Source organism: Pseudopodoces humilis, chromosome 5 (assembly GCF_049639895.1).
Source record: "Pseudopodoces humilis isolate 2021_Gansu_Grassland_sample_001 chromosome 5, ASM4963989v1, whole genome shotgun sequence".
NCBI classification, from domain to species: Eukaryota; Metazoa; Chordata; class Aves; order Passeriformes; family Paridae; genus Pseudopodoces; species Pseudopodoces humilis.
The window spans coordinates 49070856-49083788 of NC_142204.1; the positions used below are offsets into that span (position 1 = coordinate 49070856).

Consider the following 12933-nt stretch of genomic DNA (forward strand, 5'->3'; position numbering starts at 1 on the left):
TTGCACAAAAGTGATGTGGCTTAGTGGTGTCCTTGGTAGTGCTGGGTTAATGGTTGGACTCGATTATCTTAAAGGTCTTTTCCAGCATAAACCGTTCTATGATTCTATGGAACAGAAATGAATGTTTTAACTGTCACAATAAAAGACTGAACTTTTTCTGTCCTCCTAAAACTCTTCGTATATGCATTTGATCAAGCTAAAAAAACATCATGAGAAAGAGGAATATTTGAATTCTGAATTTCTTGGAAATGCTATAATCCTGGGATTTGCCTCCACTATATTCACTGTGAGTGTTTCCAGTCCTGAGAGGTGTTTCTAACCTAGATTTAGCTTAGTTATGCTGCGTACTGACAACAGAGCTAAGGAGGAATGGACTGTAACAGGTCAAAATACTTAATATTCCTGGCAATCTTAAATTCATAATGAAGCTTATTACAAGAAGGCCAGTTCCTTATTGCCAAGAACACTGATAATTAACTTTTTTGGTGGAAAACATGAAGATGTTCTGTATGGAACAAATCATCAACTGCTGTCTTCTGAAACCATTTCAAGAGTCTTAGCCCAGTTTCCGTTGAACATGTTCAGACCACAGAAACACTGTCACACCTTGTACCTTCTCATATCTCCCTAGACCAGTTCCAGAAGGGTCTTCTGTTATGAAAAAATTCTCTGTCAGAGAACCTCAGTTTATTGGTGCAACAGTGTTAGGGAGAATGTAGTTCTTCATTAAGGTAAGTTCCTTCTTCGAGTGACATTGGTTCATGGAGAAAAATTTAAAACAACCCCTCCCTGAATGAAGATTACAAATAACTAAAATTTCTAAACTTCTTATGCTATGACTGTCTGAAATAATTCATGTTCACACCCCATCTTTCTTGATGTGACAAGAAAAATGCTTCTGTAAAAAGCAAGACAGAATAAAGAATCAAAAAAAATCTTATCCATGGACTTAAATACATTGTTATAGCTGAAACTTAATCAGAATTTTATCTGTACAAAAAGCCAAGAAATAATAATGGCAGGGGTAGATTATGTGCATATATAACATAAGAGGCTCTCTAGGTTTCACACTGAAAGCCAGACTGTGTGTGAATATGTGTGTATGTGAGTGTTTGGAGAACTAAGCATAAAGGTAATTTCAAATAACAAAATACTGTCTTGTTAATGTTCTGATGACAACCTCCCTAGTCTCACGCTGTGGTTTATAACACTCTCTGTCAAACAAAGTATTGTTGTAGTTTCTTCAGTTTATCTGAGCATTGTCTTAACCAACGTATTTCTATTTTGCAGTGCTGGGGACAGCCAGCCTTGAGATGCAGGGCCACTGTCCAAAAGAGAAGTCAGCCCCACATAGACTGCTTCCCATGTTGTGACACCTCGCCTTGCAGCACAGCCACGCAGCCTCTACGTGCCTTGGACAAACCTGCTCCTTGGCAGGTAAGGTGTGCTCCCCGGGGAAGGTAATGAAAATGGTGGAGGCTTCTGAGGGTGCTGTTATCAGCATCTCACTTCACCCTGCCTGTGAAGCCAGCTGCACCAGAGCACAGGTCCATGCATCCACCCACAGAGTTGCCGGGAAGCAAATACCTGTCAGCTCTGAAAAGTGCCAAGGGAAAGCTGAGGCTGCAACACAACAGTGCAATGAGCAGTGTTTGATATCTGCTCTCAGAGGATTACTGCTGACTTAATCTCTTCAATTAACACCTTTGTGGGAGGTACCTTTTTTTAGTACTTTGAGTAATGACCATCTTTCCACTCCTAGATTTTGCGCTTTGAGCAAGAAGTGCTGCCACAAGCTGATTCCAGATGCCTTGAGGAAAATAATGGGACCAGTCAGGTTATCTGGCAGGTTTCCCCTTGGGTTCCTTATTTGCTGTTTCTTTCACATGCAAGTTTGTTTTCCATTTGAATATCAGTCATGTGGCTCTCAGGATGGGATTCACCTAGCAAGAATGCTAAATTTCTGCTGAGAACATGATGAAAAATGGAGTCTGAAGAAGAGAGAATGATTGTTTTCCAAAAGGCCCCATCTCCATTAACTACAGAGAGGATTTGGCTAGTTTATATTACACACCAGGCTTTTGCACTCTCAGAATTAGATAAATTTCATTTTCATCAGTTACAGGAGCTCGAGCTATAGGATTTGAATTCTGAGGTGATGAGCTTTACAGAAAGCAGCTTGTCAATGAAATTTGGGGGTTTTTGTCAGCTTAAAAACTCTGGTGGGTATCAACAGGAGGCAGATCCCAGTCCTTAGTTTCTTCTGAGCCCCTTGCTCTGGTCAGAGGCATTGACCAGCAGTTTCTGTCATTATTCCAGGTTTTAATCTGAGCATGCACTGGGCAATCGTCTCACTAATAACTATTTCAGCAAATACTAAGCACATAAAGGATAATAATAGCAGAATTTTCAGAAGGTAAGTAAAAATGTTTACCAGAATATCCTGTGAAACCACAGTGGTATAAACCAAAGCTCTTATTCAAATTTTACCCCTCAAGTCCACCTACACAAGCCAACAAAAAAAATTATCCTCCTTTGGAAGTACTTTGAGAGCAAGTAAATTATCCAACTGAAGACTGCAGTTAGACCTGTTTTGTTTTTCTTAACCTGGTATTTTTCAATGAGGATGCTGACTAACTCAGTCAAAATCTGATAGTCTTGCTACTATTTTCCTGTAATTTCCCTTGAGGGATAAACAGATTTTTTTTTTCCCAAATTGACTGGGAAAGCACAAGAGTTAGGTACTTCACAGTCAATATATAATAATATATTATATTATATATAATATAATAAATAAATATATATATATATACACATATATAATAAATACATGCAATAAATTAAAAACAGAGGAGAAACCACTGTGCACACATGGGTTTGCAGTTCACAACCAGCTTGAATTAATTTGGCTTCTGAGACCTTAGCGACCAACTCTCAGGATAGCTTTGAATGAAAACAAACTCCAAAAGAAACTTGTTTATTCTCAAAATCTGAAATATTATATTAGTTTTAAGAAAAATTAATTGGTTTTGAATATATTTGTTTATATGTGCTTCTGGGACTGACATTAAGACATGGTAGAACTATACAAATGTTTTGAATACACTAACTAGGATGATGTTTAAAAAAGAGACTAAATTGATTAGGATTTGTCAGCTTGAAAAAAGTGACAACTGGAGGAAAATGTAAGGCTTACAAAGAAATCAAATATTACAGATAAAAAAAATGTAGGGAAAAGAATATTCAATATTTCTTAAAATAGAGGAGAAGAAAATGAAATGAGAAGGCAGAGAGGTTAAAATGTACAGGAGGAAGTGCTGAAGGGTTTCTTCCACAGATTTTAGTTAAATATTGGAACTCATTGGCAGAAGACACTGAAGGCCATATGTATATGCAAGTACAAAAGACAGGAAAAGCAGATGGAAGAAATGTCCATCAAGAGTAATGAAACAAAACTCTGAGGAATCAGGAACTGGCACGGGAAGACTTCTGGGTGCAGACTGTTGGAAATTGATTTGGAAAACGGAAAATTTTCTTTGTATGTTTGCCTCGTTAGTCTGCTTTTCCCACAAACATATGTTGTGGGTGACTCAGAAGTTTGACGGTTTCTTGGACTTCTCTCCTGGTCCAGTGTACCAATTTTTATACACTTATGTAGTCAGTGTCTCTCCCTGGTTCTCTCTCATTCCTATGACTACAAACACCTTCTAAAATTTCCTGCTGAAACCATAACTTCCAAGTGCATTTTGTCAAAGCTGGTGAATTTTATGACGTGTTCCATGTCCATTCTTCTCAAGTTATCTATCAGGCCTTTGTCTCCACAAATTCTCCAACTTGATCATATTGAGAACTCTGATCTATATTTGTTGATACAAGCATAAGATATAAGGAGACTTCCCCTTTTCTCTTAAACACTATCAAAACAAAATCTTTTTTTAACAAATACAAAAATGTATCTAGTGACATTCTTCCAATATCAAACAATCAAATTGTAGTAATGAGCATGCATTTTGTGAATAACAAGTCCGGTGAAAGCAATTATTAAAATTAAACAAATCTCCTTTTAGCAATTTTAAAACTATATTTGATGGAATGCATTTTTTAGCTAGCCAGAAGTGTATGAGAAAGATACAAGAGCTGAAGCCAGAACAATAAGTCAGTGTTCAGACTTACAGATGAAGGAAGTACGAGCAACTCAAAAAGAAACCAAGAAGTGGTAAATAGAGAAAATAATAAATGCAAATAAATCACAGCTGCAGAGGGAATTACAGAAAGTTAAATGTTTGATGATGTGAAATCTAAGTAGTTTAATTCTAAGTGTTAATTATTTCAAGTGCCTTTTGCAGCATGCTGAGTTTAGTGAAACAGTATGAATCACTGTCTAGCCTTAAATATGAACCATAATGGAGTTTATTTCAGTGATGGTGTCTATTTTCTGATTTTTCTACTACAGCAGTCCTCAGGCATTGTTTATTTGGGGGATTTAAGGCCCTTTCCCTAGCTTCTGTACAGCACAAAAACTCATCTTTCACAAATGTGTTCATACCTGAGTTTAAATGGGCAGAAGTGCTATTTTTCATTCCCCTAAGGGGAAGAGCTGCCTTGACACAAATATTGATATCACTGATTATTACATCTACCAACAGTTTGGTGTCAGAATGGATCCATGCTGCGCATCAAGCTGAAGCAATGTTTTACTGGAGTTCTGCTTCAAATATTGGTTCCCACATGTATGGGATTTGGGATCCTGGTGCTGTTCTTGGTAAACTCAAAAAGCAAAGATGTCTCTGAAGTTGCCATAATATGTTTGGGGTTTTTTTCTCATGCCTTGACTCATTAGGGAGTCACTGATGATGTGCTGAAGGAATTATTCAGATCCTTCAGGAAGAAAAAGTCTTTGGCTTTTTTCACTTTTCCTTGATTCATTTGGTCCAGTAGAATAGAGCACTTCAGAGCCCACATGCAGAAGAACACAAGCGAAAAGATTCCCCTGATGCACATACCCAGATTTTCTCAGAGGTGAATTATAAAATTAGGTTATATCACTATGAACAATTACATATGGAGAAGTTTTTCATTGCATATAATAGCAGCCTTCAACAATTTAAGAAGAACTAAATTCCAGGTATAATTTGCAAGTATTGCTACATCTCAATTCAGCATTAGCTTTTGTGGGTGCTGTAGAGAGAAGAATTGTCAAGTTTAGGCTACTACACTGCTTATGTGAGAATGTCTCCTAACTTTCAAACAGGAAGGAAGTCTTAGGAACTTAAGGACTTGCTTGCATAAATCGTAGTAAGATCACATCTATATCAATAGAAGTTTAAATGCTAAAAAAAATTTTGTGGTAAGAGATGAGCTATTTTGTTGTTGAAGTGCTACACACACCCCACTATGTAAATAAGGATGATAAATTATGATCTGGATATTATCTCAGAATCCACGAGGTGGCAGTGTCATAGTTTTCTAAGTATTGTACACTAAAACATTAATACTCTTTTAAAATCATTATATTTTTTGATATCACATATCATCATAATATTTATTACCTCTGGTTGAAAAATTTGCGGAGTTATTTGACACATCTTCTTTGTCTCTAAAACCTGTCAAGGAAAAATTATTTTTCTAAGAAAAGGCAGAAACTGTTGTAATAAAAATATGGAGCTGGCTTCCTGTGAGGCATCTGTCATGGCCTTGGGTGTTCAGTGCTGGGGTGTCTACAGAAGCTTGTGAAGGATTCTGAACTCAGATGTGAACATATCCAGCAATCAGAACATCACATCCAAAAACCAGCCAGTCTTCCAAATCAACTTTCATAAAGACAAAAAAAAAAAAATGACAACTTCTCTCTATTTCATTTTTATTCAGAAAACATTGACTTTGTTATTTAGCAAAACTATTAAATGTTAGGCCTATTTTTTTGCTCATATCAGATCTCTTTAACAAAAAGCTCCTTATCTGGAAAACACAAAATATGTCCCTATCTATGTGTAAACATATCTGCATTATGGTTTTTTTAAATAATAAGACTGCAGAACTGCTAAGAATATCTAAAGGGAGAAATACCCTTGTCCTATTCTACTCTTCCCCAGGAAACACCACATCTCTACTGTAAATGAAGGGAAAGGTCATGAAGGATTTAGCAAGTGGTTTTCTTTGAATTCCCTGGCTACCACTGCCTTTGCACCCGCTGTGAGGCTGTTTGCAGGCTGGTTTGCTCGGTCCCAAGGGCTGGGGTTGTGGCCATCCCCCAGCTGCTGGCTCTGTGCCGAGTGGAGCTGGGTGGCCCGCGTGGAGTGGCCGTCCCTTTGAGAAGATGGATGTGATTGGATAGATCACATCCGTCAGGATCCGTCAGATTCCCAGGAGGATGATTAATTAGTGTAATCTTATTTAAACTCAGTACGTCAGTTTCAATCTTTTCAACATCCAATATGAGCTTTCCTCCCTTATTCTAGTGAGCCTTTCAATAAACACCAGGCCATGGTGGGGCCATGAATACACAGAGCTGTTATCAGCAGAGCTGGTGCTGGGATTTCCTAGCTGCTGGGATTTCCTAGCTGCTGGGATTTCCTAGCTGCTGGGGATTTCCTACTTGCCTCTCAGAGCAAAAAGCTGCACAGTTGGCTAATTCAACCTGCCACCGCTTTCCAAAACAACTCCGTGGCAGCTATAGTGCTCTTCTTAAAAATTCATGTCTGTGACTGTACCTTTGTTCCCTCCTGACCACTCCTCTGTGTGATCTTCACCTCTTCTCCAACTCTCCACATGGCTCTGACTCTTACTCCCTTTCATTTCTCTCTCTCCTGAGACTATCTTGCCCATGCATAAAATCTCAGCTGTGGTCCCAGCTGTTTTGCCATTCCATACTAAGTTGTATGATGAAGACAACCACCTGGAGGTGCCCACTTGCAGGTGTCCACATGTGAGCTGGCTACTCATGTCACACTGTGTGGAGGTGTAGTTTATACCAGCAGCCAGGCCAGGAATCAGGCAGACATCTATAGTGAGTCCCAGCATACACAAGACACACTTTACCCTTCTACCTGAGTCAGCCTTTCATCTTCTCTGAACATTTTCCATCTCCAGCAGCTCAGGCCAAACCTGGTTATGACAGAGCTTTCAGCCTTCCTCAGGGCTTTGTCACCTGTGTCCTGCTGCAAGCCCAAGTCATGCTGCCACCTCAGACCTACCTGCAGATGCCCACACCTGGCCAGTCTCTAAATCACAGGTTCTGTCTGAGGGCAACCTCTGCAGCCTTTCAGAGAAGTGTCACTCAGCTCTAATACTGGGCAGGGGGACCAGCAGAACCACTTCTGAATCCTTTCAAAAGGCATGGAGGCAGATTCCCATCCAGGACAGAGGCATGCAAGGTTTACAATCAGGCTGGTGAAAAATACACCGAGGTTTGATTAGGAAGTGCCTTACTGGAAACTTTCAGATTTAAATAGCGCTCTGCTCCACACAAAGTAAATGTTTATAGGCTATTGGAATTGCCAGGATATGAACAATAGAAGATAAACAGAGTGTTGAATGACCCCAAATGTCTGCAATCTCTCTGTGTCCATTTAAGAACTATCTTCAAAACTACTGTGGCAGAAGAAGATCAGGAGGTCAGCTAGATCAGGTGCCTCATTAGCCATATATTAAATGAGATTTTAGTAAAACTGCTAATTATCACAACTAATGAATTTTTCCCTGTATATTTTGCTGCACTTTTAATCTTAACAAAAAGACAGAATTCCAATGTGTGGTCTAATGCTACCTTTCATAACAAGAAAAAAACCAAGAAGTCTAGAGTCAGGAAATTTTGGATAAATTTAGGAGCTGCGTAAGTGTTGGGTTTTTATGTTTTCAGCTGTGGATTTTGTTTGCTTTCTTCCTCAAAAGCAAAGTGGCCTGCTTCAAAATCTCTTGGACAACTGGAGATAACTCACCAAGAATATTCCCATTGAGAGTTGATTTAAATTGATTGGTTTTGAAAATTCCATCTTTTGCATTTTCCAAGGTACTTCCCTCATAGCACTCAGACAAAAAAAGCTGGGTTCTTCTTGTCTGACTACCTGTCTACAACTGAGACCCAAATAGGAAGATGTCCTAAATTTTGAATCAAATGTATGAAGAAAAATAAAATGCTTCATATTTTAGATGCATTGATTTAAATTCTCAGATGTTTTTCTCTCTATTGCTCTTTGCTGTAAAAGGAGACTAGACTGAGATCCCTGGGCAACTCAAAAGGCACATGAAGTGATCTGGGTCTTGCCTGGGTGAGAGGATGGCTGAGAGCCCACCTCTGACACAGAGGCCACCCCACAGTGGGGTGATGGGGCTGGAGATCTTCCTTTCCTTCCTAGAAAGCAGCACCCTTTCCTTTTTATCTCCAGTCACACCTCCACCCCAGCCACTCCCCTGACATGTTTGGGTTGAGATTAAGCTTGTCTCCTGATTAATGCCAATAGGATGTGTGCAATGAGACACATCGCAGCATTCTAAGATAATGTTAACAGTTATTACATCATAATTGTCATTAAAGAGCACTAACAAATACCAGCAAAATATTTGCAAAACATTTCAGCTCTCAGAAAAGCATTAAAAGCGACTTTAAGATGTAAAAGGTCTGTCTAGCTTGCACTTTCAGAGGAAATTGAAAACCCCCAACAAATGGCTATTCCTGCACTGGCCTCAGTGCAGCTCCTGAGAGTTTCTCAGCCCTGTTCCTCTGTTTCTCTGGGGACTGGCAGGACAGGCTGAAGTGACCTGGACACTTTGAAGCAGCCAGCTGACCTCACAAGCCAGCTTCACCAAGGTGAACAAGGTGACCTTCATATGGTGACCAGGACACTCAAGGCAGAAGATCTTAATAATTCTGACTTCTTCCCTGTTTCTCATTAAATGGTTGCAGACAAAAATCACTGGATTTCACAAACAAGCAGTTATGTGCACAGCCAGATAAACAAACAAGTTACAAATGTATAGATAACAACACAACATTGGCAAAAAGAATATTTTCAGAATTAGCATCATAGCACAGGGTCCCAATTTCAGAGCTGTGATTTTAATTTTATTTTCACATGAGTCTTACCTCTCTGACCTATTTGGGCATAAAAAAAACCCCATATTTTCTTTAGGATTTTTGGACATTCAGAAAGATAATTCTACATTAGACCTACTTTCATACCTCCCCCTCTCTAGAGGTTTCATTCCTGTGTTAACTTAGTCAAGACAGTGGTTTTCTCTGTTCCCCAGTCCCCCATCGGTAAAATGAAGCTAATAGTACTGACTTTTCCCAATACTGACTTTTGGGGAGGACTAAGACAGCAGGAGTTTGAGATGTTCTTCAATATGTTAGCATGGGAGACAGAAATAAGAGGGAAGAGCCTATGTGAAAACGAAGAAAAGAAGGGTAAAAATCTTTCTAGTCTCTTAGTTCAGAGTCAAACTTTGGGAGCAAATGTGGGAGTCAATCAAAGCTGGATTTGTCCTGATGGTAATTGCAGCTTTTATACGATCATTTAAATTGTCTGTCAAATGAAAATATTTCTGTATAATGAGCATGCTATTAAAAACACCCCTGCCAAAGTGAGGGCAGACACTGTCACCATATCTATGAGGGACTGGCACAGATTCACAGCTACCACTGGGCCCAGTGAACACCAGAGCACAACGCCTGAGCCTTCCGCAGCCCTCCACAGCAGGCTGGGCAGGTATTCAGAGTGAGTACCATGATTTAATTTGAAAAAAAAAGCATCAACTTCCAGTCTCTCACTTCTGATGTACTCATTATACAGCTAAATCTCCAGAACTGGATAGGTTTTGTCCTACTGGTCCCCTCTTTCCTGCTGCCCTCTTCTTGGTGGGGTGCCTTTGTTCCTTCTTAGAGATAAAATTAAATCTATGAAAGTGACCAAAATCAGTAAGGTGTTCTTACAAAACCTATGTTTTAACTTTGAATTTTGCCTTTGTTAAAAATCTCTCAGCGGATAGAGGGAAGTGAAACATAAAATTACCAAGCTGAAGTAATCCCTTTTGGTTTGGCTCAGTATATCCTCTAAATTCCTTGTTTCATTTGATTTGAAAATGTTCCCAAACTCAAAGTTAAACTTTAAGCTCACCTGAGTACTTGCTGGTATGTTTAAACATGCTTTCTCCCTGTATGTTACACAACAGTGCTATTAGCTCCCAAAGGAGTACAAACAATCAAATTTTATTAATAGTATAAGGACACTCTGAATTTTTTCCTTCTTTTTTTTTTGTTTTGTTTTTTTGGGTATTTTTGGTGAATAAATGTACTTTTATCAGTATAGATGTTGTTAAGTACACAAATATTTCCTGGCTACAAGTTATGGGTGTGCTCCTGCCTAATTTAAAATTATGGGATTTTAACATTGACTTCATTCTCCATAGTATTACATTCATAATCAGCACATGTGTCTAATTAAATAATGGAAGTTATTGAAAGGAATGATCTCCTATCAAGATCCTCATGAGTTGGGCTGTATCCTAAACCAGCCTTATGAAATAGAGCTTTTGGCAAATACCATATACTTACATCATTATAGAATCAACTATGTTATTCTAAAGTTAACTTTAAAATGTAGATTCTTTAATGATAATGAACCAAATCCAAGACTGACTTACAATAATTTGGCTTGGTAACAGAATACATTTCTTTATCTTTAAAAATGTATCAGAATAGGTATTGTACATAAAATGCAACACAATCTAAACCACATCTGAGAAACATCTCATGTTTAATGACATTTAGTAAAAAGCCACTATGAGATTTTAGAACTGTGCTCTAATTATTCAAGGAGATGTACAAGACAAATTTTACACGCTCAAGGTAAAGCGACCAGGTTTTCCAAATTGACAAATAATTCTGCGTTTAAGCCCCTAGACGTGGGGAAAACATAATGATGACACCTAGATACAGCTCTTCAAGACTAAGCATGTCAGGCAAATTGCCACTATAAACAACATCAGTCTGAGGTTTTGCCAAAGACCTCCACTTTGGTAGTTGCAGAAAGCTAGGACACAAGTTCCCAAGTCTGCAAACACTTGTTTATGCAATTGATTTCATTACCAAGCCATTCTAAAGTGCCTCTCCTTTATCTTCTCTTGACACATAGTTAATGTTATGCCAAGAAAATATAGATTGATACAGCATCTCATTTTTTTTCTGTATTCTCTGGCATTTTACGAAGTTTCATAAAGATGGTTTCCTGTTTTAAAATGCTTTCCTCTCTCACACATGTTGAAAAATAATTTCTTGAGGAAAGAATCTTTGAGTTAATTTGAAAACAGACAAAGTGCTATAAATGCAAGTAAGTTAGCAGAAAATAAGGGGGCTTTTTCTCCTCAAAATCGCTGTTCCACTCCTTGGAGATAGTCCTTACAGCAGCAGTACTTTAAAACAGTAGCATTCTGAGATGCTTCCAGGCAAAGGAGAAATCTGAAGGTGATGGCTCTCTTTCAGTACACAGGAGCTCACCAAGAATATTACTTGTGTAAATGGCAACTGCAGAGCTGTGCCATGACCTGCAAGGATGAGCACAACTGTAAAAGCCAGGCTGCAAATGCTCCTGGCACTCAGCATCACCTCACTAAAGCAAGTGCTTAATTTTAGGCATCCGATTACCTCTAGTGAAGCTTATGTCCTCCAAAAGCAGTCTGAATCAGAACTGTGTTTGCTCATGCATGCTCACACGCGTGTTAGCATAGTCACACCCTTCCCCTGCTCACCAGGTGCACACATAGCTGGAGGCAGGATTTGTTCCTGTGCTTTTAAATAGGCAGATTTTCTATTTTCAGTGATCTGGATGTTGTGCCCTTTGTAAATACAAACAGCAAACTGGGGGTGGGGGGAAGGCTGCACCTGCATTACAGGAATCAGACTTGAAAGAGACTTTAGGAAACTTTCTAATAGCTAGTCCATAAATAATCCTGGAAATATAAAATATAAGTGATTTCACTACTAAACAAAAGCAACATGTCTGAAGTTAAAATTAAAAGGTGTTAGTGATGGAATTCATTTAAAATGTACCAAAACCAATGTCAAGAAACAGTTATGCATTTTAACTAAATGTGCAATAGTGGTGAACATTTAAATATTATACATAGCAATTTCTTCACTTGGTAAATATTTTAATTTTGAGTATCATCAGGTTTGTTTTCAGTTATGCAAACAAATCTACTCTTCCAAAGCGGCACATATATGGTACTGGGTTTGGATTTTGTCACTGTGCTTTGCCTGAAGTAGTTCATGCTGAGCTATGCTAGAAAAGTTCTCTACAGCATGTGCTGAAAAGCATTTGCTGCTGCAGTGTGAGCTCAGTGGCTCAACCAAGGGCTACTGCACTTCTGTCATTTTCAGGGATGTGAACACAAAGACTATTCAGCTTTCCATCCCTGAAATGATTTTTTGGGTTTGTATGTTCAGAGGATTCAGGGATTTAATGTATTTCACCACCACTAGGAAAGGAGACAAGGTTCAGGTGGGGAGCAGTGAGATCCATACCATCTCCTCCCCTGCCTTCTGGAGGGTGAGGTGCCCCCTCCAGTTAAATCTGATGTAAATCTTGGCTGCTATGAGCCCACCCTCCTCCTTGGTTTCTGACCTCGTCCTTTTGCAGCACTAGCACTCACATTACTGCATAGCAGATGGATTTGAAGAGCTAATCTATCTGTAAACTAATCTTTATTCTTTTGAGTGATTAATTTTTGCTGGATTCCTGAACTTTTTGTGCAAGTCTCCCACATGATCACCAAGGCTCTGGGACTGGCACAAAAAGGACATAGAGCCATGACAATCCAGATTTCAGATGCATTAACCCCATTAACATTTTCCTCCATTTTCAAGAATTACACTTGATGCATTCACCATTTGGATTTTAGAATGGCCCAGTCATGATGTTCATTGACAAGGAGAAAGAC

General features: G+C 38.9%; 1 protein-coding gene across 1 annotated transcript in view; it reads left to right on the forward strand.

Annotated features, from left to right (window-relative positions):
- The window catches only part of MET (MET proto-oncogene, receptor tyrosine kinase), a 122197-nt gene that overhangs the window by 16846 nt on the left and 92418 nt on the right, over positions 1 to 12933 (forward strand). Inside the window, exon 2 of the mRNA XM_014248980.2 lies at positions 1291 to 1437. Within this exon, the coding sequence (XP_014104455.2) occupies positions 1291 to 1437 (147 nt within the window). The remainder of the gene's footprint in view (positions 1 to 1290; positions 1438 to 12933) is intronic.